Source organism: Molossus molossus, unplaced genomic scaffold, assembly GCF_014108415.1.
Source record: "Molossus molossus isolate mMolMol1 unplaced genomic scaffold, mMolMol1.p scaffold_m16_p_12, whole genome shotgun sequence".
In the NCBI taxonomy this organism is placed as follows: domain Eukaryota; kingdom Metazoa; phylum Chordata; class Mammalia; order Chiroptera; family Molossidae; genus Molossus; species Molossus molossus.
Window position 1 is genome coordinate 81,868,554 of NW_023425347.1, and position 23,742 is coordinate 81,892,295.

Below are 23,742 nucleotides of genomic sequence, written 5' to 3' on the forward strand. Positions count from 1 at the left end.
GGATCAGATTAAAAGTACAATAGGGAAAAAGCAATGATTAACTCAAAGAAACAAAACTACAGAATTTCAGTCACTGTAATACCTATGTAAACTTAACCTGAAAAGAGAAAAATTTTAGCTACCTCCTCCCATCACATAGATTACCATTCATTATTTTGCAATAAGAGGCACTTAAATATTTGCTAGGGGAAAGTCATCTCTGGTATTATGTGAGTCACAGTCTAGCAAGCTCTTCCCAACATAGCCTGCACTAAATTTCAGAAGCGCACTGTTATAAACTTTATACTGTATTATTTCAAGTTGCAGAAAGTATAAACTTATTCTTTTTTCTTTCAACCTTACAGGGGCTGTTTAGAAACGTATGGCCGAATCTGTAACCCAGAAACAACCAAAAAAACTTTTTAGCAAAGGATCACTAAGTACCCTTTGGACATACTTTTTTCCAAACAGAGAAGAAAATGCCAGGGACTTACAAGCAATACACCCTGGGAAAGTTACAAATACTGGCTGACCTGTTTAAAAAGATTCTAGGACTGGCTGGAGGCAGAACACATCAGTCAGTTCTTAGCTGGATTCTATTTCTTAGGCTACTGGTACTGATTTCAATGCACGGAGAAACTGAAAAAACGAGCCTCTTCTCCTCCAGCAGCAACATGCACATTGAGTAAAGGATGAATGTACACACACCTGCCATCTCGTGCAGAATGTATCTTGCCTTGTGTTGACCTAAACCAAAAACATTTTTTTGGAGCACAGGTGGGGTCAAAAGGCAGCCAATTTTCATTATATGGGTTTGCAATTTGAATTCTTTTGTGCCACAAGTGATGGACTTTAAACAAATCCTTTCACAAAGTTTACTTTTCTTTAAGTCTACACTGATACATAGTTTACTCTTAATTGTGTCACAATAACTTTCACTATACTCGAAAAGAACTATTGACTTGGAAAAGGGAACAAATCCAGATTTGAATCTAAAGGTTAAAGATAAGCAAATTTCTCTAAAGATCATACCTTATGAAAATGATTTTTGATCAGAGTGATCTATTCAACGGAGTGACTGCAAAGAATCAGGCATTTTACCTGGTTATGGCACTTGGCTATAAAGGCTTTCAAAAGCCTATCATTTCTAACCTCTAGGTACAGGTCCCAGTGAAAAACATACTGGGGAGATTCAACCTCTCTTAAGAAAAGGATTGAACACCTTTGCCAAATTTAAATTTTGCCTTAAAATCTTTCTGCCACACTGCCTTTTACATTCTTACAAATCCATGCAGTTCTCTAGGGATACACTTCAAAAAGATGTTATTGTATCAAAGACTAATCTGTGCACCTATGATTCTGTGTTTTATACCTTTCTCTTTCCCTGGAAAGGAGTAAAGCTCTTTTCTACAGTTCTGGGTCTATTATAATTCTGCTCTTGATAAGTCAAAGACCATAGAAAATAACTGTCATCTGAAGAATTTTTCTAGAAGCCAGAGAATGGTGTTTGATAGATATTATATGCTAAATAAAGCCCATCCGCATGGGGTTATGTAGAAAAGCAATTTATTCCATTATAAGCACTTACACAGTTAGTCATGGAGAGTAACAGGCCTGCTGGTGAAACAGGTCACCCAAAACAGAGATGGTATCAAACTAGTGGTCAAGGACTAACTCCTAAAAAAAAAAAGCAACTCTTATCCAGGATTAATTTAATATTAAAAACAAATACAAGCTATTGATTCACTCTTCTCAACTTAACTGGACAGTTTACCTGTGGTATAACTGTCAGGTAAAAACATACATCTTTACAACTTGGTGGTCCCAAGTTTTTTTTAAAAACCATTTCACAGAAAGGAAAGAAATAATATGGAAACAGCTCAAGAAATACACTAATAAGCAAAAATATATGGAAAAGAGGAACACGTAGTTTTGTCTTAACTCAAGAAACTGAGAGGAGACTGGTCTACATAGGAAATGTGCATCTTGAAAAGTCAGGTGTGAAGATTTCAGAGTAGGAATTCATACGACTTGAATCTCCCCTAATTCCTGAAAAAAAAAAATGACATCTTGCAGTACTTATACTTCATGGCTCCCATACCTACCTCACTTGGCTCTATTCCTTACTTCTAGCCTTTACTTAAATGAGCCTGAAGAACTTGGGGATAGAGCATAAGAAGAAAAATAAAATAACCATACACAGTATTCGCCTTTTGGTGGCTACTTTAGATCTTTGTTACTAGAAAATTCCTGAAGAAAATTTAAATATAAGTCTGTGGCTTTGCTGAATCAAGTCCCCAGTTAATATTTAGAAAACACCCTTGGTTTGGGCTAATAGCATTGTTGATGGTACCTATTATAGAGGGATAGCGGAACAAAGTCTGTGTCTCAAAACCAGTGTTAAATCAATATCAGGGTTGAAAGGGAAAAAAGGGCAGTCTAAAATTACAAGTGCAGACGAATCTAAGATCCCTGTCCTTCTGGATCCACACTTCCTTCAGGGTCTTCATCATTATAAATGTTCTCTGCCTGCCCAAAAACAAGGAGAGAAAAGGGTATTTAGTAAACATGAAGGCAAATTCTTAAAGTTAAGGTTTCAAAAATAGATTAGACCAGGTAAAAAGTTATGGTCATATAGTCTCTGTTGCAACCATTCAATCACACAGTTCTTGGATGAAAGCAGCCTGGGCAATCTACAAATGAATGAGTATGTCTTTGTTCCAATAAAAACAGACAGCTGGCCCACAGGTCAACACCACCAATCAGGACATTCCCACAAAATTGAAGTATGGTTACTGAAAGTACTGATAATTAACCTTCTTGGGCCCTTCAGCCAGATGTTATTCATAATAGTCCAAAAGTAAAAAAAAGCCTTGGCCAGTTTGGCTCAGCAGCTAGACCATCAGCCCTCGGACTGAAGGATCACAGGTCTCATCTCTGGTACTGGTTGGGGTCCTGCAGGAGGCAATCAATAGATAGTCTTTCTCACATCAATGTCTATTTGTTTCTCTCTCACCGCCCCCCACTTCTCTTCTTTTTTTTTTTTGGTAGTACGTGCCCCTAGCAGAAACTGAACCCAGGACTCTCTGGTCCGCAGGTCGATGTTCAACTGCTTTGGCAAACTGGCCCGGGCCCCTTTCACTTTTTCTTTTTCTTTTTTTTTATCCTCACCCGAGGACATTTTTCCATTTTTTGTTCAGGTAGAGTGGGAGGGAGAGAGAGAAACAGAGAGAGAGAGAGAAACATCGATGTGAAAGGAACACATCGAGTGGCTGCCACCCACACGACCGACCAGGGCCAGGGACAAACCGCAACCGAGGTACGTGCCCTTAGCGGAAAATGAACCCGGGTCTCTCAGGACCGCAGGCTGACGCTCTAACCGCTGAACCAAACCGGCCAGGGCCCCTTCCACTTTTTCTAAAAATTAATGGGAAAGTGTCCTTGGCTGTGGATTAACAACAAAAAAAGTGAAACAGCCCTGGCTCGTGTGGCTCAGTTGGCTGAGTGTTGTCCTGTGCACTGAGAGGCTGCCAGTTAAATTCCAGTCAGGGCACATGTCCAGGTTGCAGGCCCAACCCTTAGTATGGGGCACACAGGAGGCAGCCAATCGATGTTTCTCATTTCTTTTCCCTTCCTCTCTCTCTCAAATCAATTTTTAAAAGGATAAAAACAATACAAATGTCCATAGACTGATGAATGGATAAATAAAATGATATATATCCATATAATGAAATATTATTTGGCAATAAAAAAGAAGCCAGTCACTTATTGTATGATTTTATTATTATTTTTAAATGTCCAGAATAGGCAAATCATACAGGAAGTAGATTGGTGGATGTCTAGTGCTGGGTGGATTGGAGGAAAATGGGAAGCAATGGCTAATGGATATGGGTGATTACGGGGTTTCTTTCTGGCATAACTGACCGGGGTAATGGTTGCATAATTCTGTGAATATATTTCAAAAATCACTGAATTATGTATTTAAAAAAAGAGAAACCCCACCCCACCAAAACTATGTTCCAAATCTCAATTTGTGTGTGTGTGTGTGTGTGTGTGTATATATATATATATCCTCACTAGAGGACATTTTTGCATTTATCTTCAGATAGAGCAGGAGGGAGAGAGGGAGAAGAGAGAGAGACACATTGATGTGAGAGAAACACATCGAATGCTTGCCACCCACACGACCCTAATCAGGGGCAGGGACAAACTGCAACTGAGGTACACGCCCTTAGCGAAAACCGAACCCAGGACTCTCTGGTCCATGGGCCGACGCTCTAACCGCTGAGCCAATCTGGCCAGGCAATTTGTAATTTTTAAATGAAAATTGCTCTTGTATAAAACTGTACTACTATTTCTTTAATTTTTTTTTATTCCCCCACCTGAGGATATTTTTCTACTTATTATCAGATAGAGTAGGAGGGAGGGAGAGACAGAGAGAAACATCGATGTGACAAGCCACATCGACCAGGGCCAGGGGACAAACTGTAATAGAGGTATGTGCCTTTACCAAAATTGAACTCGCGACCCATTGGTCCGCAGGCCAACTACTGAACCAAACCAGCCAGGGTCTACTTCTATTTCTTGATGAAATACCTCCAAAGGCATAATGTTAAATACAGAAACCACTTTCATTCAGGCAAAATTTATTGTTCTTAGTTTAGCACCTCTTATGCACAAATTACTAGGCTAGGCGCTATTAAGATAGCCTTGTCTTCAAAGAGTTTGTGATCTGAATGCAGAGAAATGTATACAATTGGGCGACGTTTTTTAACAATGAATGTTTAAGGGATGTAACTAAGGGCTCAGTCCCACAAGTCTGTCCTCACTTCAGAGGCCAGTGACAAGCTCTGAGTGCCCAGGCTGAGTACTTCTGTCCAGCTTATTGGCTATAAATTTGGGGATTAGCACAACCCCCTACTCAGGTTTGATAATTTGCTGGAAAGACTCACCGAGTTCAGGCAAGTGCTTTATTTACTATTACTGGTTTATTATAAAGGCTAGAACTCAGGAACAGACACATGGAAGAGATGCAGAAGGCAAGGTGAGGAAGGGGCATGGAGCTTTGTATTCTCTGGGTGGCATCAATATATTCATCAATTTGGAAGGTCATCAGATCAAGAGCTTTTTATAGGGCTTTTCCAAGAGTTTTTATAGAGCTCAATCCTCCATCTGTGGGTTAATAGAACTGAAAGTTCCAACTCTCTAATCAAATGTTGGGTCTTTCTGGAGACCAGCCCCATCCTGAGGCTCTATCTAGGGAGTCCCTTAGTCATTTCTTTAGTCTAAACTCAGGTGTGCCCAACAGGGACTCCTTATAAATAGCAAGAGACTCCTTTTAATAACTATGTATGGTGTTGGATAGGTACTAGACTTACTGGGTGATTCTTAGGTCAGCAATTTTCAACCTTTTCCATCTCATGGCACACATAAGCTAATTACTAAAATTCTGCGGCACATCAAGAAATATATTTTTTGCCAATCTAACAACAAAAAATTTTTTTTGATTCATTCACACTGGATGGCTGTCATTAAAAACAAACAAACAAAAAACAGCCCTGACCGGTTTTGCTCAGTGGTTAGAGCATCGGCCTGCGGTCCAGAGAGACCCGGGTTCAGTTCCCGCTAAGGACATGTATCTTGGTTGCAGTTTGTCCCCGGCCCTGGTTGGGTCGTGTGGGTGGTAGCCACTCGAGGAGTACCTTTCATGTCGATGTTTCTCTCTCTCTTTCTCTCTCCCTCCCACTCTATGTGAACAAAAAATAAAAAAGTGTCCTTGGGTGAGGAAAAAAACAACAACAACAATCTAAGGGAAAAGAGGTCAATGTTCCCTGACTAAATAGTCAAGTACTGCATGTCTGAAAAATTCTTGTGGCAGCCCTGGCTGGTTTGGTTCAGCGGTTAGAGTATCGGCCCATGGATCAATGAGTAATGGGCTCAATTCCAGTCAAGGGCATGTATCTCGGTTGAGGTTCATCCCCGGCCCTGGTCAGGTTGTGTGGGAGGCAGCCACTCAATGTATCCCCTTCATGTCACTGTTTCTCTCTCTCTTCCCCCCACTCTATCTGAATAAAAATGGAAAAATGTACTCGGGTGAAGATAAAAAAAAATTCTTGTGGCCCACTGGCTGAATATCACTGTCTTCAGTTACATAAATGTCTAATCAGTATGTTGTATACCTAAAACTAATATAATATTGTATGTCAACTATAATTGAAGCATTTTTATTATTATTTTAAAAATATTTTTTTCTTTATTGATTTCAGAGAGAGAGGAAGGCAGAGACATTGATCAGAGAGAATATCGACTGGCCGCCTCCTGCATGCTCCCCACTGGGGATTTGTCCCACAACCCGGGCATGTGCCCTGACAGGGAATCAAACTGGTGACCTCTAGGTGCATGGGTTGACGCTCAACCATTGAGCTCACTGGCTAGGCCATTTTTAAGTTTTGAAATCCTCACCTGAGGATATTTTCCCATTAATTTTAAGATAGAGTGAGAGGGATGGTGTGTGTGAGAGAGAGAGAGAGAGAGAGAGAGAGAGAGAGAGAGAGAGACATCAATGTGAGAGAGACACATTGATTTGTTGCCTTCTGCACAACCCTAACCAGGGTGGAGGAATCGAACTGCAAAGGAGGTATATGCCCACCGGAATTGATCCCGTGATTCTTTCGTCCACAAGCCAATGCTTTAACTACTGAGCCAAACTGGCCAGGGCTTGAAACATTTTTTAAGTTATTATTATTTTTTATCCTCATCTGAGGACATTTTTTTTTTTTGCATTTATCCTCAGATAGAGTGGGAAGGAGGAAGGGAGAGAGAAACATCAATGGAAACAGATATACCAAGTGGTTGCCATCCACACAACCCCAGTGGGGCTGGGGACAAACTGCAACTGAGGTACATGCCCTTAGCAGGAACCAAACCCAGGACTCTCTGGTCTACAGGCTGACACTCTAACGCTGAGCCAAACCAACCAGGGCTTTAAGTTATTTCTTTAAAAAATAGCATGAGAGTCCTGGCCGGTTTGGCTCAGTGGTTAAGTGTATCCACCCTTGGACCAATGAGTCACGGGTTTGATTTGGTCAAGGGGCACGTACGTTTCAGTTCATCCACAGCCCTGATCAGGGTCGTGTGGGAGGCAGCCAGCAGATGTGTCTCTCTCACACGATGTTTCTCTCTCTCTCTCTCCCCTTCCCTCCCACTCTACCTGAAGATAAACAGAAAAATACCCTCAGTGAGGATTTAAAAAAAAAAACTGAGTAAAGTAACAACATGGCCTGGAATTGATGACCTTGAAGGTAATGGAGTTCAACATCCTACAATGTTCCCATGGCAACTACTAAAATACTTTAAATTGAAAGATTATCCCAGGCAGCCCATTTTACCTTCCTGTTAGAATTCTTAACTTTTTATATTAATATTCTGTGGGTGAGGTGGATTTTCCATTTACACATGTATCACATTCTTGAAGGATATAAAGAAATCAAGAACTCCCTAAATGTACCAACCATATTTTGGCAAACAGACTTCTAAATTAATACTTACAAGTATTTAAACATAAAACCACACACGCATACTTTAAATATGAAGGATTCTACCCATGCTGTTCTGCAACCTGCTTTTTCTTTTGTAAAAGCATTTTATTTTTTAATATGTTTTTATTGATTTTTTTTTTTAGACAGAGGAAGGAAGAGAGATAAAACATTAATGTGAGAGAGAAATATCAACCAGCTGCCTCCTGTACACCTCTCACTGGGAATCAAGCAACCCAGGCATGTACCCTGACGAGGAATCAAACCAGGAACTCTCAGTCCATGGGATGATGCTCAATCCATTGAGACACACTGTCTGGGATGCAACCTGCATTTTCTCTACTTAATAGCATGTCATTCCAAAGTATGGATGTAGTATATAATTTGTTAATCTCATAGGACACAAATACTCTCATTAATAGTGCTATTCTACAGGCAAATTTTAAAACATTTTTCCTATGTTGAGCCAAAACTCTCCCCTGGCGTTTAATCCTGGCTCTGGCTCTAGCTCTACCCCAAGACACCAAAAGTTTCTTTGGAATTCTTTTCATTTATCAGGGTAGCATCAATTGAAAAAGTATGCAATAGTGTGTGTGTGTGTTTTTTTTAAATCCTCACTTTACATTTTTCATTTTTTTGCTCAGGTAGAGTAGGAGAGAGAGAGAGAGAAGAAGAGAGAGAGAAACATCGATGTGAAAGGAACACATCGAGTGGCTGCCACCCACATGATCAACCAGGGCCGGGGACAAACTGCAACCGAGGTACGCGCCCTTAGCGGGAACTGAACCCGGGTCTCTCTGGGCTGGTGCTCTAACTACTGAGCAAAACCGGCCAGGGGCAATAGTGTGGTTTTTTTTAACTGTGGTAAAATACAAACATAAAATTTCCCATCTTAACCATTTTTAAGTATACAACCCAGAGGCATTAAGTCCATTCACCTGTGTGCAACTGTAACCACCATTCATATCCAGAATACAACTATTTTCTTTCAATATACCAGAGATTACAGTTATCTCTATTAAATTTCAAGCACTCTTAAAATTTTGAAGAAAGGCAATAATATCTACTTGGAGTATAAAGGCAAGGAATGTTCCTGAAATCTAGTAAAGTTTCAGGCAGAAACGGTAGTATTTGATACTGATACATTGTCGTAGGAACTGTTCATAGATTATTTCAAGGAAATGACTATTCCTAGATATTCAACTACTACAAGTGGGAGAAACAGGAGGCAAGCCAACAATTAGGAGGCTACTGCAATAGTCCAGCAAGTGGTAATGAGAACCCGAGCAAAAAACTAGAGTGTGGAATAGACAGGAACGTTGGATATGTATGTTTATATTTGTAAGATGAGTGCAGATTAGAGAAACATCACAGAAATAGACAACATCAAATCTGATAAGTGAACCAGGTGTAAAGGTGAACAGATAGTGGAGGAAAACTCTTGATTTTTTTTTTTTTTTTTTTATCCTCACCCAAGGATATTTTTCCATTTTTTGTACAGATAGAGTGGGAGGGAGAAAGAGGAAGGGAGAGAGAGAGAGAAATATCGACGTGAAGGGACACATCGAGTGGCTGCCACCCGCACGACCAACCAGAGCCGGGGACAAACTGCAACCGAAGTATGTGCCCTTAGCGGGAACTGAACCCGGGTCTCTTCGGACCGCAGGCCGACGCTCTAACCGCTGAGCCAAACTGGCCAGGGCTTGATTTTTTTTTTTGGTACATGCCCCTAGCAGGAACCGAACCTGGGACTCTGGTCTGCAGGCCAATGCTCATACCACCGAGCCAAACCAGCCAGGGCAAAAATTCTTGAATTGTTAAGTGTGGTGGATGGGGAAACACTAGAGCCATATAAAAAACAGCAAAGTCAGAAAGAAAGGGGAGTAGGGTGAATAGGAAAAGAAGGAATTTCAGTTTAGTTGTATCTCAGATATCAGTGGAATAACCAGATAAAGGTAAAGAGCAGGTAGTTGAAAATGACATTGAAAATGAAAATGATGTGATAATGTACAGGCAAGCACTAAAGTCAAACTAAGGAGTACACTAAACAGAGATGCCAGTTGTATTCATGAAATATATAAATAGGAAAAGATACTATACCTCCTTTATTTAACCTCCTCAAAATGACTAAATACATACCATTTGCCACACCTGCATGATATTGTCTTCTGACACAGAACAGATCACCCAAGGTTCATTGGGATTCCAGGAGAAATCAGATATCTTGGCAGTGTGACCACCATGAATAAACTGAAGGAAGGAAGGAAAACAAGATATAAAAAGCAAATAGAGAATACCAAATTACAGATGATTTCAACCGCTCAATGTTTGTAACATACCAACAACTCCGGTGGCCCATCTTCTGCATCTTCCGGGGATTGTTCCTCTCCAATTTTACTAGCACAAAAATATTTTTAAAAGTTAAAACAGATTTATCCTGAGTAACTAATTTTGGAAAGTACAAATAAAGAAAACAATTCCACAAAAATTCCACTTACCTTAAATCCCAGACATTCAGTCTACGATCAGTACCGCTGGAAGCCAAAATAGTCTCATTGTGAGGCGACCACTGAACCTACACAGAAGAATGAAGAAAACAGAAAAATGTCGCCTTTTATTTGATCTTACATTTTTGAGGCTTTATTTATTCTTGTGAAATTCTGGTGTCTAGCCAAATGAAATCAAATTCTGACCTAAGAACTATAGTATAGATCACACACAGTATTTCCCAAATACTTATTATGAATTCAGTATTATACATAAGATCGATTAAAAATGGCTCCTTACAATTTTATTTTATTTTTTATCACCAACCGAGGACATTTTTTTGCATTTATCTTCTGATAGAGTGGGAGGGAGAGAGGGAGGAAGAGAGAGAAACATTGATGTGAGAGAGAAACTTTGAGTGGTTGCCACCCACACGACCCCAACCGGGGCCAGGAACAAACTGCAACCATGATATGTGCCCTTAGCAGAAACCGAACCTGGGATGCTCTGGTCCGCAGGCCGACGCTCTAACCACTGAACCAAACTGGCCAGGGCAATTTTTTATTTTAGGTCTTCTTTATTTTAATTTTATTTTTTTATCCTCACCCGAGGACATTTTTGCATGTATCTTCAGACAGAGTGAGAGTGAGAGAGGGGAGAAGAGAGAGAGAGAGAAACATCGATGTAAGAGACACATCGAGTGGTTGCCACCCACACAACCCCAATCAGGGCCAGGGACAAACTGCAACCAAGGTAATATGCCCTTAGCAGAAACTGAACCCAGGATCTTCTGGTCCCCAGGTTGATGCTCTCAGCGCTGAGCCAAACTGGCCAGGGCCAATTTTTTTTTAAATCCTCACCCAAGGACATTCTTCCATTTCTTGTTCAGATAGAATGGGAGGGAGAGAGAGGAAGAGAGGAAGAGAAGGAGAGAGGGAGGGAGGGAGGGAGGGAGAGAGAGAGAGAGAGAGAGAGAGAGAGAGAGAGAGAGAGAGAAACATGGACGTGAAAGGGACACATCAAGTGGTTGCCACCCGCACGACCCAACCAGGGGTGGGGACAAACTGCAACCGAGGTACATGCCCTTAGTGGGAACGGAACCTGGGTCTCTCTGGACCGCAGGCCGACGCTCTAACCCCTGAGCAAAACCAGCCAGGGCCAATTTTTTATTTTTTAAAATTTATTCACTTAACCATTTTTTTTTTATTGGTTTTTAGAAAGAAAGGAAGAGGGGGAGAGAGATAGAAACATCGATGAGAGAAAACACTGACTGCCTTCCTCCTGCATGGTCCCCACTGGGGAATCAAACTGGCGACCTCTTGGTGCATGGGTCGACGTTCAACCACTGAGCCACACCAGCCGGGCTCCTTATAATTTTATTAAAGTTAGCTACTACAATCATATAATTGTTAAAAATGTTTGGTAAGAAGCTGCCATCAACAAATCATCAACAAATGCTGGTGAGGGTGCGGAGAAAAGGGGATTCTAGCATAACACTGGTGGGAATGCAGACTTGTGCAGCCACTATGGAAAACAATATGGTGTTTCCTCAAAAAATTAAAAATTGAACTGCCATTTGACCCAGTGATTCCACTTCTAGGAATATAGCCTAAGAAGTTTGAAACACCAATTAGAAAGAATATATGTACCTCTATGTTCATAGCAGCACTATTTACAATTGATAAGATCTGGAAACAGTCGAAATATCCATCAACAGATGAATAGATAAAAAAGCTGTGGTGTGCCCTGGCCAGTTTGGCTCAGCAGTTAGAGCTTTGGCCTGTGGTCTGGAGAGACCCAGGTTCGGTTCCCGCTAAGGGCACGTACCTCAGTTGCAGTTTGTCCCCGGCCTGGTTGGGTCGTGTGGGTGGCAACCACTCGATGTGTCCCTTTCACGTTGATGGTTCCCCCCCCCCATCTGAACAAAATAGCTGTGGTGCATATACACAATGAAACACTATTCAGCTGTAAGAAAAAAAGATCTCTTATCTTTTGAGATGACATGGAGGGACCTCAAGAGTACTATGCTAAGCAAAACAAGCCAATCAGAGAAAGACAAATACCAAATGATCTCACTATTTTTGGAATATAATGAACAAAAAAAGCTGATGAACAATATAGACCCAGAGACACAGAAAGGAGTACGGTTCAGAATGACAAACTTCAGAGGTGGGGACAGGTGGGAGGGATAAAATAAATCAAAGAACTTATATGCATAACCAATGAACATAGACAACAATGCTTGGCTGCATGGCGGTGGCTGGGGGTGGGACAGGGAGGAGGGTGTCTGGGGGGAAAAAAGAGAAACATCTGTAACAAAAATAAATAAATAAATAAGTAAACGTTTTATTTTTATTTTTTTATCCTCACCCGAGGGCATTTTTCCATTTTTTTTTTTGTACAGATAGAGTGGGAGGGAGAGAGAGAGAGAAACATCGACGTGAAAGGGACACATCGAGTGGCTGCCACCCGCACGACCAACCAGGGCCGGGGACAAACTGCAACCGAAGTACGTGCCCTTAGCGGGAACTGAACCCGGGTCTCTCCAGACCGCAGGCCGACGCTCTAACCGCTGAGCCAAACCGGCCAGGGCTAAGTAAACGTTTTATAACAGAGTGCTAGCTTCATGGTACAAATAAGAGAGCATAAGCAACAAGTCTTTAGGAAAGAATTTGGATACCCTCCAGGCACCACCACCATTATAAGCAAGGAGAAAGAGATAGGGTGAAGACAAAATGTTCCTTGGAGCAAACTGAAGAAAACTGGAGAAAATAAGGTTGAGACTAAGTGTGTAAGAATATGGCTCACATAGAGCTGCGTTTGAACAACACATTCATACACCAAAGTTAATTCTGACCACCCTTAGGGTCTTAACACTAGACATAACAATGTTTTGTTTTTTTGTTTTTTTTTCTTTTTTATCCTCACCCGAGGATATTTTTCCATTTTTTGTACAGATAGAGAGGGAGGGAGAGAGAGGAAGGGAGAGAGAGAGAGAAACATCGAAGTGAAGGGACACATCGAGTGGCTGCCACCCGCATGACCAACCAGGGCCGGGGACAAACTGCAACCGAAGTACGCGCCCTTAGCGGGAACCGAACCCGGGTCTCTCCAGACCGCAGGCCGACGCTCTAACCGCTGAGCCAAACTGGCCAGGACACAATCTTTTGTTTTAATGTTGTTGTTTGTTTGTTTGTTTTTACTGATTTTAGAGGAGAGAGAGATAGAGAAACATTGATCAGCAGCCTCCTGCACATCTTTTACTGGGGATTAAACCTGAAACTCGGGCATGTGCCCTGACTGGGAATCGAACCCACCACCTTCTGGTGCACGGGACAACGCTCAAACAACTGAACCACACTGGCCAGGGCCAAAGCAGTTTTATTAGAGTGATACTAAATGGATCTTTCCTCACTATAACATTTTAACTTCTTTGACAGCAAAGACTAGAACGTATTTCTCATAGTACCCTTGAAATAAGCTTTTAATATAACAATTCTTTTTCTTTTTTTTTTAAAAACCTCACCTAAGGATATTTTCCCATTGATTTTCAGATACAGTGAATGGGAGGGAGGAAGGGAGAGAGAGAGAAACATAGATCAGAGATAAATACATCTACTGGTTGCCTACTGCACGACCCCAAGCAGGGTCGGGGACCAAACTGCAGCCAAGGTATGTGCCCTTCATCAGGATCAAACCCGCAACTCTTTGGTCTGCGGGCAGATGCTCTAACCGCTGAGCCAAACCAGCCAGGGCTAACAATTTCTTGAATTGAGCCAGAGAGCTTTGCATGCCAAGAAAGGAACTTAGGCCCAATTGGTATAGCTCAGTGAATTGAGCCTTGTCCCATGGACTGAGAGGTTTTAGTTTGATTCCCAGTCAAGGCACATGCCTGGGTTGTGGGCTCAATCCCCAGTGGGGGGACAAGCAGGAGGAAGCCAATCAATGTTTCTCTCTCACACTGATGTTCCTATATTTCCCTTCCTGCCTCTCTAAAAAAAAAAGTCAATAAAAACATATATATTTTTTTCTTTATTGATTTGAGAGAGGAAGGGAGAAGGAGGGAGAGATAGACACACTGAAGAGAGAGAACATGATTGGCCTCCTCCTGCATGCCCCCCACTGGGAATTGGGTCCACAACCTAAGCATGTGCCTGACCAGGAATTGAATTGGCAACCTCTTGGTGCATGGGTCGATGCTCAACCACTATGCCATACTAACTGGGGAACAAATAAAAAAAAAGCTTAGCCCTGGCTGGTGTGGCTCCGTGGTTAGAGCATCAGTCCACGCACTGAAGGGTCTTGGTTTTGATCCCCAGCCCTGAATCGGGCACATGCGGGAGGCAACCAATCCATGTTGTCTCTCTCACTTTCTTGTCTCCCTCCCTTCATCTTTCCACTCTCTCTCTAAAAAAAAACAAAAAACAATGGAAAAAATATCCTTGAGTGGGGATTAACAAACAAAAAATAGCCTTAGTTTCTCTTACCTGGAATATTTCATCCTTATGTGATTCAAAGGAATGCAACTTAAGTTTCAGATTTCTCAGATCCCACAAGGCAACAGTCTATATACAGAAAGGAAAAAATAATCAATCATTTTTTCATGAGAAGAAAAATAAAACACATAAGGAAACGATCTCTGTGCATTCAAAAGAATGCCAGAGAAATCCACTCTGTTTTCTTTTAAAATAAATCAAACTAACCTTATCAGCTGATCCTGTGGCAAGAATGAATTCACTGTAAGGATTGAAAGAAAGGCAGTTCACTTCAGCAGTGTGAGCATCAACCGAGTGGCTTGGTTTGGAAGTATTGTTTGAACGAGTATCCCAGCTTTAGTGAAAAAAGGAAAAACAGGAAAAAAAGCTTGAAATGGGGAACTAAATATAACTTGGATAATTTATAAGAAAAATTTTAAAAATGTCCTCTACTCACATCATAAGTTTCTGATCATCAGCAACAGACCCAAACAGAGACTCATGAAGTAGATGCCAGGAAACATCTTCTACTACTGCTGTATGCCCTGTAAAGATGGTCTTCGCATCCACAACTTTTCCCTCCTTTGGAACAGCACTGATGTCCCATAGGCAGATGGTCTTAAATGTAAAATTAACTATTATAGAAAAGGAAGACTCTCACTTCCCCACATACCCCAGAAAAGAAACAAACTGATACCAAGCCCAGATTTGCTTCAAAACAGGAAGGATACACACATGGTCATCTGAAGCACTAAGTAAGTGCCCACTGAGATTTGGGTTCCAAGAAAGCCCATAGCCTTCCTTCTGATGTCCACGAAGACGCAAGTCTGGGTTGCATTCTCCAGAAGGATCTGCAAAGTAAAAGAAACATCAAAACTATCCATTTCATTGCCTCTTTGGATCTAATGAGCATAATAAAAAAAATTTTTTTAAAATTTTATTTCTTCATTGATTTTAGAGAGAGAAGGGAGGAGAGAGAGACAGAAACATTGATGAGAGAGAAAATGGACTGGCTATCTCCCGCATGTCCCCCACTGGGGACTGAGCCCACAAGCTGGGCATGTGCCCTTACCAGGAATCAATCCTGTGACCCTTTGGTGCATGGATTGACTCTCAACCACTGAGACACACCAGCCGGGCCATAATGAAATTTTTACTAAGAAGTCTAAAGCTCTCAATATTCATAAGCAATACCAAATATATAATGCTTAAGCTGCACCATCACTCTGTTCTATATAAAGAAGCACTTTTTTCACCTAAAGATGAAGAATATTCACACATATCCATATAAATCACAAAACAATAAATTACACAAGGAATAACAAGCAACTAAAAGACTGAGTGGAGCAATGTAATCCATAGTGACTCATTATTTGTATTTAAATTGAAGAAGGCAGGTACCTGGTTTGGAAGGATGTTTTGTATAGTCAAAAACAAGAACATCACTGGATGGAGTCTTTGTTGCGATGATGCAAGGATTTTGCGGCATATAACGTGCCCTGTTTACTTCTCCTTCATGGTTAATCTTGATTTCTATTTCAATTTTTCCACTAACAGAGCCAAAACCTCCAAATTCTGGAAATAAGAAATTGCAAATGAGGACAAAGCAAGAGCTGCTCTATGTAAGTCAAAGTACTACACAGGCAAGGCTTTTTATCAGTGAATTGGCATAATACTAGAAGGAATCTAAACATCTGTAGGCACCACAAAGTTCTTTCACACCTCTTATTTTATTTTTTTAAAATTTTCTTTTTTATTGATTTTCAGAGAGAGAGAAAGAGGGAGGGAGAGATAGAAACATCAATGAGAGAGAACATCAACTGGCTGCCCCCTACATGCCCTTCACTGGTGATTGGGCCTAAACTTGTGCATGTTTCCTGACCAGAAATCGAACCAGCGACCTCTCGGTGCATGGGTCAATGCTCAACCACTGAGCCAAACCAGCCGGGCTCTTATTTTATTTGGTAACCACATCCCTACATAGTAGGAAAGACAGCTATTATCTCAAAGTTTACAAGGGAAAATAAATTCAGAGTACCTACAATTGTTCATGTTGAAATGACTATAGCAGAACCTAAATTTAATTCCTATTTTTCTGATTCTTAGCCTAGAACTCTTTCAGCTATACCTACAATCACTCTAGGTAGTTATATTCCTAATAAATTATATTACTATCTAAAATTAAATTAAGGAATACTATGGACTCTACTTCAAAAGTAGGTTCTCTCGCCCTGGTGGTTTGTTCTGTGGTTAGAGCATCAGCCCATGGACCAATCAGCCCATGGACCAAAGAGTTGTGGGTTGGATTCCAGCCAAGGGCATGTACCTCGGTTGCGGTTTGTCCCTGGCCATGGTTGGGGTCGTGCGGGAGGCAACCAATTCATGTCTCTCTCACATCAATGTTTCTCTCACTCCCTTGTTTCTCTCTTTCTCTTACTCCCTCCCCTCCATGCTATCTAAAGATAAACCTCATTTTTTTAAATTAATTTTTGTGACAGATGTTTCTCCTTTTCCCCCCACTGATTCCCCCCCCCCCCTGCCCCGTCCCCAGCTTTGTTTTCGTCCATTGTTCATGCATACATACATATAAGTTCTGTGGTTTATCTCTCCCCACTACCCCCTCTTCTGGGGATTGTCAGTATGTACCCCACTTCCATGTCTCTGGGACTACCCCATTCCTCAGACTGTTATGTTCGTTATATTCCACAAATAAGTGAGATCATATGATACTTGTCTTTCTCTGTTTGGCTTGTTTCACTTAGGATGATACTTTCCAGGTCCCTCCATGTAGTCTCAAAGGATAAGAGAGCTTTCTTTCTTACAGCTGCGTAGTACTCCATTGTGTATATGTACCACAGCTTTTTTATCCATTCATCTACTGATGGACACCTGGGCTGTTTCCAGATCTTAGCTATTGTAAATAGTGCTGCTACAAACATGGAGGTACATATATTGTTTGTGATTGGTGTTTCAGGCTTCTTAGGGTATATTCCTAGAAGTGGGATCACTGAGTCAAATGGAAGTTCAATTTTTAATTTTTTGAGGTAACACCATATTGTTTTCCATAGTGGCTGCACCAGTCTGCATTCCCACCACCAGTGTACTAGAGTCCCTTTTTCTCCACACCCTCGCCAACACTTGTTGTTCAAACCTCATTTAAATGACCAAAAAAGTGTGAATAAATAAAACCTAAGTTACTATTTTAATCAATACCAAGTACACAATGTACTAGGTACTAAAAATCCCCCCCCCTTTTTAATCCTCACCTGAGGACATTTTTCCATTTTTTGTTCAGACAGAGTGGGAGGGAGAGAGAGGAACAGAGAGAGAGAGAGAGAAACATCGACGTGAAAGGAACACATCGAGTGGCTGCCACCCGCACGACCTACCAGGGCCGGGGACAAACTGCAACCGAGGTATGTGCCCTTAGAGGGAACCAAAACCGGGCCTCTCAGGACCGCAGGCCGATGCTCTAACCGCTGAGCCAAACCGGCCAGGGCTCCCCCCCCCACCTTTTAAAGACAAATAATCTTTTTACTTTTTGTATTTTTATTTTTATATTTTTATCTGCACCCGAGGACAATTTTTGATATTTTGTTCAGATAGAGTGGGAGGGAGAGAGAGAGAAACATTGACGGTAAAGGGACATATCGAGTGGTTGCCACCCATTCGGCCCAACCAGGGCTGGGGAGAACTTGCAACCGAGGTACATGCCCCTAGCAGGAACCAAACACAGATCTCTCTGGACCGCAGGCTGACGCTCTAACTTCTGAGCCAAACGGGCCAGGGCTACTTTTTATATTTTTAAAAAATCCTTACCCAAGGGTATTTTTTCACTACTCTTTAGAGTGGAAGGGATGGAGCAGGGAGAGAGAAAGAAAGATAGATGTGAGAGACACACATTGATTTGTTGCTTCCCACATAACCACGACTGGGGCCAAAGACTGAACCTGCAACCCACCTACATGCTCTTGACCAGGAATCAAACCCACAACTTTTTGGTCCACAGGCTGACGCTCTAACCGCTGAGCAAAATCAGCCAGGGCTCCCCCCACCCACCCGCCATTGATTTTAGAGAAGAAGGGAGAGGGAGAGAGACAGAGACATCAATGAGAAAGAACATCAATTGGCTGCCTCCTGCATGCACCCCACTGGGGATCAGGCCCACAACCTGAACATGTGTCCTGACAAAGAATCAAACCAGCAACTTCTTGGAGCATGGGTTGAATCTCAACCACTGAGCCACACCAGCCAGGTAAGAGTCCCTCTTATACTTATTTGAAGCGCCAGTTTGGGATAACCTTTCTGAAATACCATCACACCGTATCTTCTCCCTACACTTTGTCTTAGCCCAGTGAGGAAAAGCAGAGCCACAAGTGGAGTTCCATTTTCCTAACCCCCACTTATAGTTGCCAACCACATCCTCAGTTGAAATAAACCAGGTAGGCAAAGTCTATACAAAAACATTTTAAAAATTCATATTTGACTATTACATGCCCTTAGAGTTATTCCGAGTACCACTATAAAATGTATAACACAATATAATTTGTGGTTATGTAAATCTTGGCAAGCAATGTATTTACAAAGGCAGTAATGATTAGTCAAATTATACAAGGCAGTACCAAACGGCACCTAAGTAAGAGTAAGACATTAGCCTAAATAACTCTGCCCCTTACTAGCTTGGTGTTTTGGGGAAGGCCTTTAATTTCTCTGAGCTCTGAATACCTGATCCATTAAGTAAGTTCTAGGAGTAAATGAAAATACTATCAATAGTACTGTTATAGAAGTATTATACTTTGAAGGACAAAATCTTTTCAAAAAGCAAGGACATAGATGGGTAGTATAACTAGCAGATGAGATAACTTTCAACTTCAAAATAACTTTTACAAGTTAAAAACCAAATGTTTCAAAGACGTTAAAAAACTAAAAGTTTGGTTGGGCGTCGACCCATGCACCAAGAGGTTGCCAGTTTGATTCTGGGTCAGGGCACATTCCCAGGTTGTAGGCCAAACCCCAGTGTGGGGCATGCAGGGGGTGGGCAATTGATGTTCTCTCTCATTGATGTTTCTATCTCTCTCCCCTTCTCCCTCTCAAATCGATAAAGAAAAAAAAATTCCCCCTTCCAAGACCTCTAGACCACGGAGAACCTACAATGTAAGAAAAGAAGGCATATGATATATGATTTCAAGGAACTTTTAATCCAAACATGGGGAAATAAGCACACAATTACAGATGACTATGACAAAAAAGTATAACTGCTAAAAAACAGGTACCAATAATAAGGAAGAGCAATCTGGCATGGAGACCCCAGAGAAGTAACCATTACAAAACATGGGTTATTTCAGTACTGGGTATATACTAAACAGAAGGCCTTCCTAACTGTAAAGTACATCAATAAGTAATCAGCACAGAGGATTTATAATTGGGGTTTTATAAAGATGAGGACTTATCTATTAAAAAATAATTAGAAGTTCCCAAGTTGAAGCTGGTATGTTAAAGGCCAAATTTGAAGTAGGAAAGAGAGACTGTGGTATTAATGTAGTCATGGGTCACTAAACACCTGGGACAACATTCTAATAAATGTGTTACATAACTTCATCATTGTGTGAACATTACAGAGTATACTAGATGATCTAGCCTACTACACATGCAGGCTAGCTATATGGTATTGCCTACTGCTCCTGAGCCACAAACCTGTACATATAGCATGTCACTGTAAAGAACACTGCAGGCAACTTTAACACAATGGTAAGTACTCTTCTATGTATCTAAACATAGAAAAGGTACTGTAGAAATATGGCATAAAGGATAAAAAAATTGTACAGCCGTGTGAGGTATTTATCATAAATGGAACTTGCAGGACTGGAAGTTGTTCTGTATGAGTCAGTGAGTGGAGTGAATGACCTAGTATATTACTGTACACTACCGAAGACTTTATAAATACTGTCCCATGAGGTTTGCCCCTGCTTTCTTCTGACAGTCAGAAATAAAACACCGAAGTTGTCAATGCTGCTCTGTGAACAGTGATGTGTGCTGGATTGGAAATATAGAGGAGAAACTGGCTAGGAAGGTCACCATTCATAGTGACTGTCAGGAGGGAGTAAAAGGTGGCCTGAGGATTAATAGGAATAAGAAATCAAGATGGAGAAACAAAGTAACAAGGGATTGTCATGGCAATGTGGTTTTGGCTATTGCATGTTGAAACAGTGGTCAGATTAAGGAAGTTTGTGGTATTCATTAAAAAAAAAAAAAAAAAGCCCTGGCTGGTTTGGCTCAGCTGTTAGAGCATCAGCCTGCGGTCCAGAGAGACATGGGTTTGGTTCCCGCTAAAGGCACGTACCTCGGTTGCAGTTTGTCCCTGGCCCTGGTTGGGTCATGCGGGTGGCAACCACTCAATGTATTCCTTTCACGTCGATGTTTCTCCCCCGCCCCACTCTATCTGAACAAAAAGTGGAAAAATGTCTTCGGGTGAGGATAAAAAACAAAACAAAAAAATACCATTCAATATGGAGAGGATGGCCCTGGCCGGTTTGGCTCAGCGGTTGGAGTGTCGGCCTGCGGTACTGAGAGACCCGGGTTCGGTTCCCGCTAAGGGCACGTACCTCGGTTGCAGTTTGTCCCCGGCACTGGTTGGTCGTGCGGGTGGCAGCCACTTGATGTGTCCCTTCACATCGATGTTTCTCTCTCTCTCTCCCTCCCGCTCTACCTGAACAAAAAGTGGAAAAATGTCCTCAGGTGAGGATAAAAAAAAATAAATAAATAAAAATGGAGAGGATGTACAACTGAGGACTCATTTTTTTTTTAATTTTATTAATCCTCACTCGAGGATGTATTTTTATTGATTTTTAGAGAGGGGGGGAGGGAAGGAGAGAGACATTGATGTGAGAAACATTGATCGGTTGCCTCCTGTATACACCTTGAGCAGGAACCCTTGGGCTTCAAACCCCAACCATTTTTGGTGTACAAGACAACACTCCAAACCACTGACCCACTGGGCCAGGGCTCTGTATTTTGACTTTGGAAATTTCTTTTTGGTTTCATCAAATTTATTTGGTACAAAGAAAGGGCTCTCTCTGACACTGAATTGATAGAAGAAATAAAACTTACTTATGCTTTACATCATTACAACCTGAAAATATTTCCAAAGTATTGGGACAGGTTGACTCCACACTACCAGAGGAAGCTTTTACTAAAGTGGCAGTGGCACTTAATACTTGTGAAGGTAGCCCTGGCTGGTTTGGCTCAGCGGTTAGAGTGTCGGCCTGCGGTCCAGAGAGACCCGGGTTCGGTTCCCGCTAAGGGAATGTACCTCGGTTGCAGTTTGTCCCCGGCCCTGGTTGGTCGTGCGGGTGGCAACCACTCGATGTGTCCCTTTCACATCGATGTTTCTCTCTCTCTCTCTTCCTCTCTCCCTCCCGCTCTATATGTACAAAAAAAAAAATGGAAAAATGTCGAGTGAGGATAAAAAAAAAAAATACGTGTGAAGGTAGATCCCGTGTCCTTGTACAGGATCTTAGGTCCTAAACAAAAAATGCACAGCAATGTACTCTGAAGACCATTCAAGCTAGAATTGGAAGGGATTAAGTGTCCTCTGAATATATAGCGCTGGGAGTACAGACTCTTCTGTACTGAAACATTTCCATGGGTGACTGACTGGGATGTTATCTGCACACTCAAAATTTAGGTGCTGTGAGAGGGAATCTACTACCAAGCCCCACAGATATTGTTCCTGTCAGAAAAAAATTCCTAAACCATATATCCTTCCATTTCTTACAAGAAATTTAGCTCCATTATAATCTTATTGGACTACTATTGTATATGTGGTTTATCATCGACCAAAATGTCATTATGTGGCGCATGACTGTACCATAAATGGAATGACTATCAAGGTTTAACTGTATTTCTATTTTGTTTGCTTCTCTATATAAAACATTGTTTTAAAAATCTGAGGTATAACATAACACAGTAAAAGTGTCTAACTTGACACATTTTTACATAAGTATAATACACCAAGGGAACCACCAACCATCAAATATAGAACATATAACCCCCCACAAGGCACTATCATGTCCTTCCCAACCAATACTTCCCCCCAAACTAAGGTAATGAGCATTCTGATTTGTACCACAGTAAGTCACTTTTTGTGCCCATAAACAATTTGAAACTACAAAGAAAAGTTCTAACTTCCTGAATCAAACATTTATCTCATCATAATTTAATAATAGTTTATTATATATAATTGAGACAAAAGACTAAAGATACCTTTTTAAAAAACACAAAGCCAATTCCCTAAACAAGTTGCTAAATATAAACTTGTTGATATTTGAAGATCTTGGTAACACAATCTCAAGTAAAATTTTACATCTAATCTATTTTCAAGGCTTAAAATGTGACTATAGCCAGGCTAAATCTCATATAAACACACAAATTCTTTCTAATGTCAAAACAGACCCGAGTCAGCTTTTAGTTCTTTCACTTTGAAAGATCAACGATCTTTTGACGCTATCTGCCATCAATTACAATAGTTCAATCTGATAATCAAGAACATTTTATCTGGCCAAGGATAGACATTAGGAAGTTATCCACCTAACAGCCAGTCAAGAAACTGTAAGAGAAATAAGATATATTTACTTCCTCCACTGTTGAGACCATATGAAGAAAAGCCCCTGCCCTTTAAGCACCAAGCCTATCTAGTGATCTGAAGATTTTTTTTTTTGGAGGGAGGGAAAAAAGAAAAGTAAAAAGGGAAGAGGTAGGACTGGGAGATATGCTGTGCAACCTTAGGGCAAGTTATAAAACATTCGAGTATCAGTATCCTTAAGGATTAATTAAGATGATTTATACTGTATAATCATACAAATATATCATACACATTACTACTATTTCTCATTGTTCTTTTACTATTAAGCATTAGGAAGAGAAATAAAGGTATCATTGGAACATAAAAGTGAATTGGTTTGATGCCACTCAAATCACTGTTACCAGAAAAAGACATGAATACACACACACACACACACACACACACACACACACACACACAGATGTTAGAAGATGCCACTTCAAAAGCTAGTGGAGAAAATGGATTAGTCAGCAGATGGTATTTTAAAAATTGCTAATTGCCATCAGCAAATCATCAAACAAGTGCTGGTGAGGGTGTGGAGAAAAGGGGACTCTAGTACACTGCTGGTAGGAATGCAGACTGGTGCAGCCACTATGAAAAACACTATGGTGTTACCTCAAACAGTTAAAAATTGAACTGCCATTTG

At 41.1% G+C, this 23,742-nt stretch overlaps 1 protein-coding gene across 3 annotated transcripts in view; it reads right to left on the reverse strand.

The window, feature by feature from the left end:
- Positions 1 to 1,559: 1,559 nt before the first annotated feature.
- RBBP4 (RB binding protein 4, chromatin remodeling factor) overlaps positions 1,560 to 23,742 on the reverse strand; it is a 30,833-nt gene continuing 8,650 nt past the window's right edge. Inside the window, exons 4-13 of one of the 3 annotated variants that reach the window (XM_036256121.1) lie at positions 15,878 to 16,051; positions 15,212 to 15,327; positions 14,934 to 15,094; positions 14,705 to 14,831; positions 14,489 to 14,566; positions 10,013 to 10,089; positions 9,854 to 9,911; positions 9,654 to 9,764; positions 2,429 to 2,508; positions 1,560 to 1,656 (exon numbers count right to left, since the gene is read on the reverse strand). In XM_036256121.1, the coding sequence (XP_036112014.1) occupies positions 2,443 to 2,508; positions 9,654 to 9,764; positions 9,854 to 9,911; positions 10,013 to 10,089; positions 14,489 to 14,566; positions 14,705 to 14,831; positions 14,934 to 15,094; positions 15,212 to 15,327; positions 15,878 to 16,051 (968 nt within the window). In that variant the 3' untranslated portion in view covers positions 1,560 to 1,656; positions 2,429 to 2,442. The other 2 variants (XM_036256119.1, XM_036256118.1) reach the window with 2 other exon arrangements.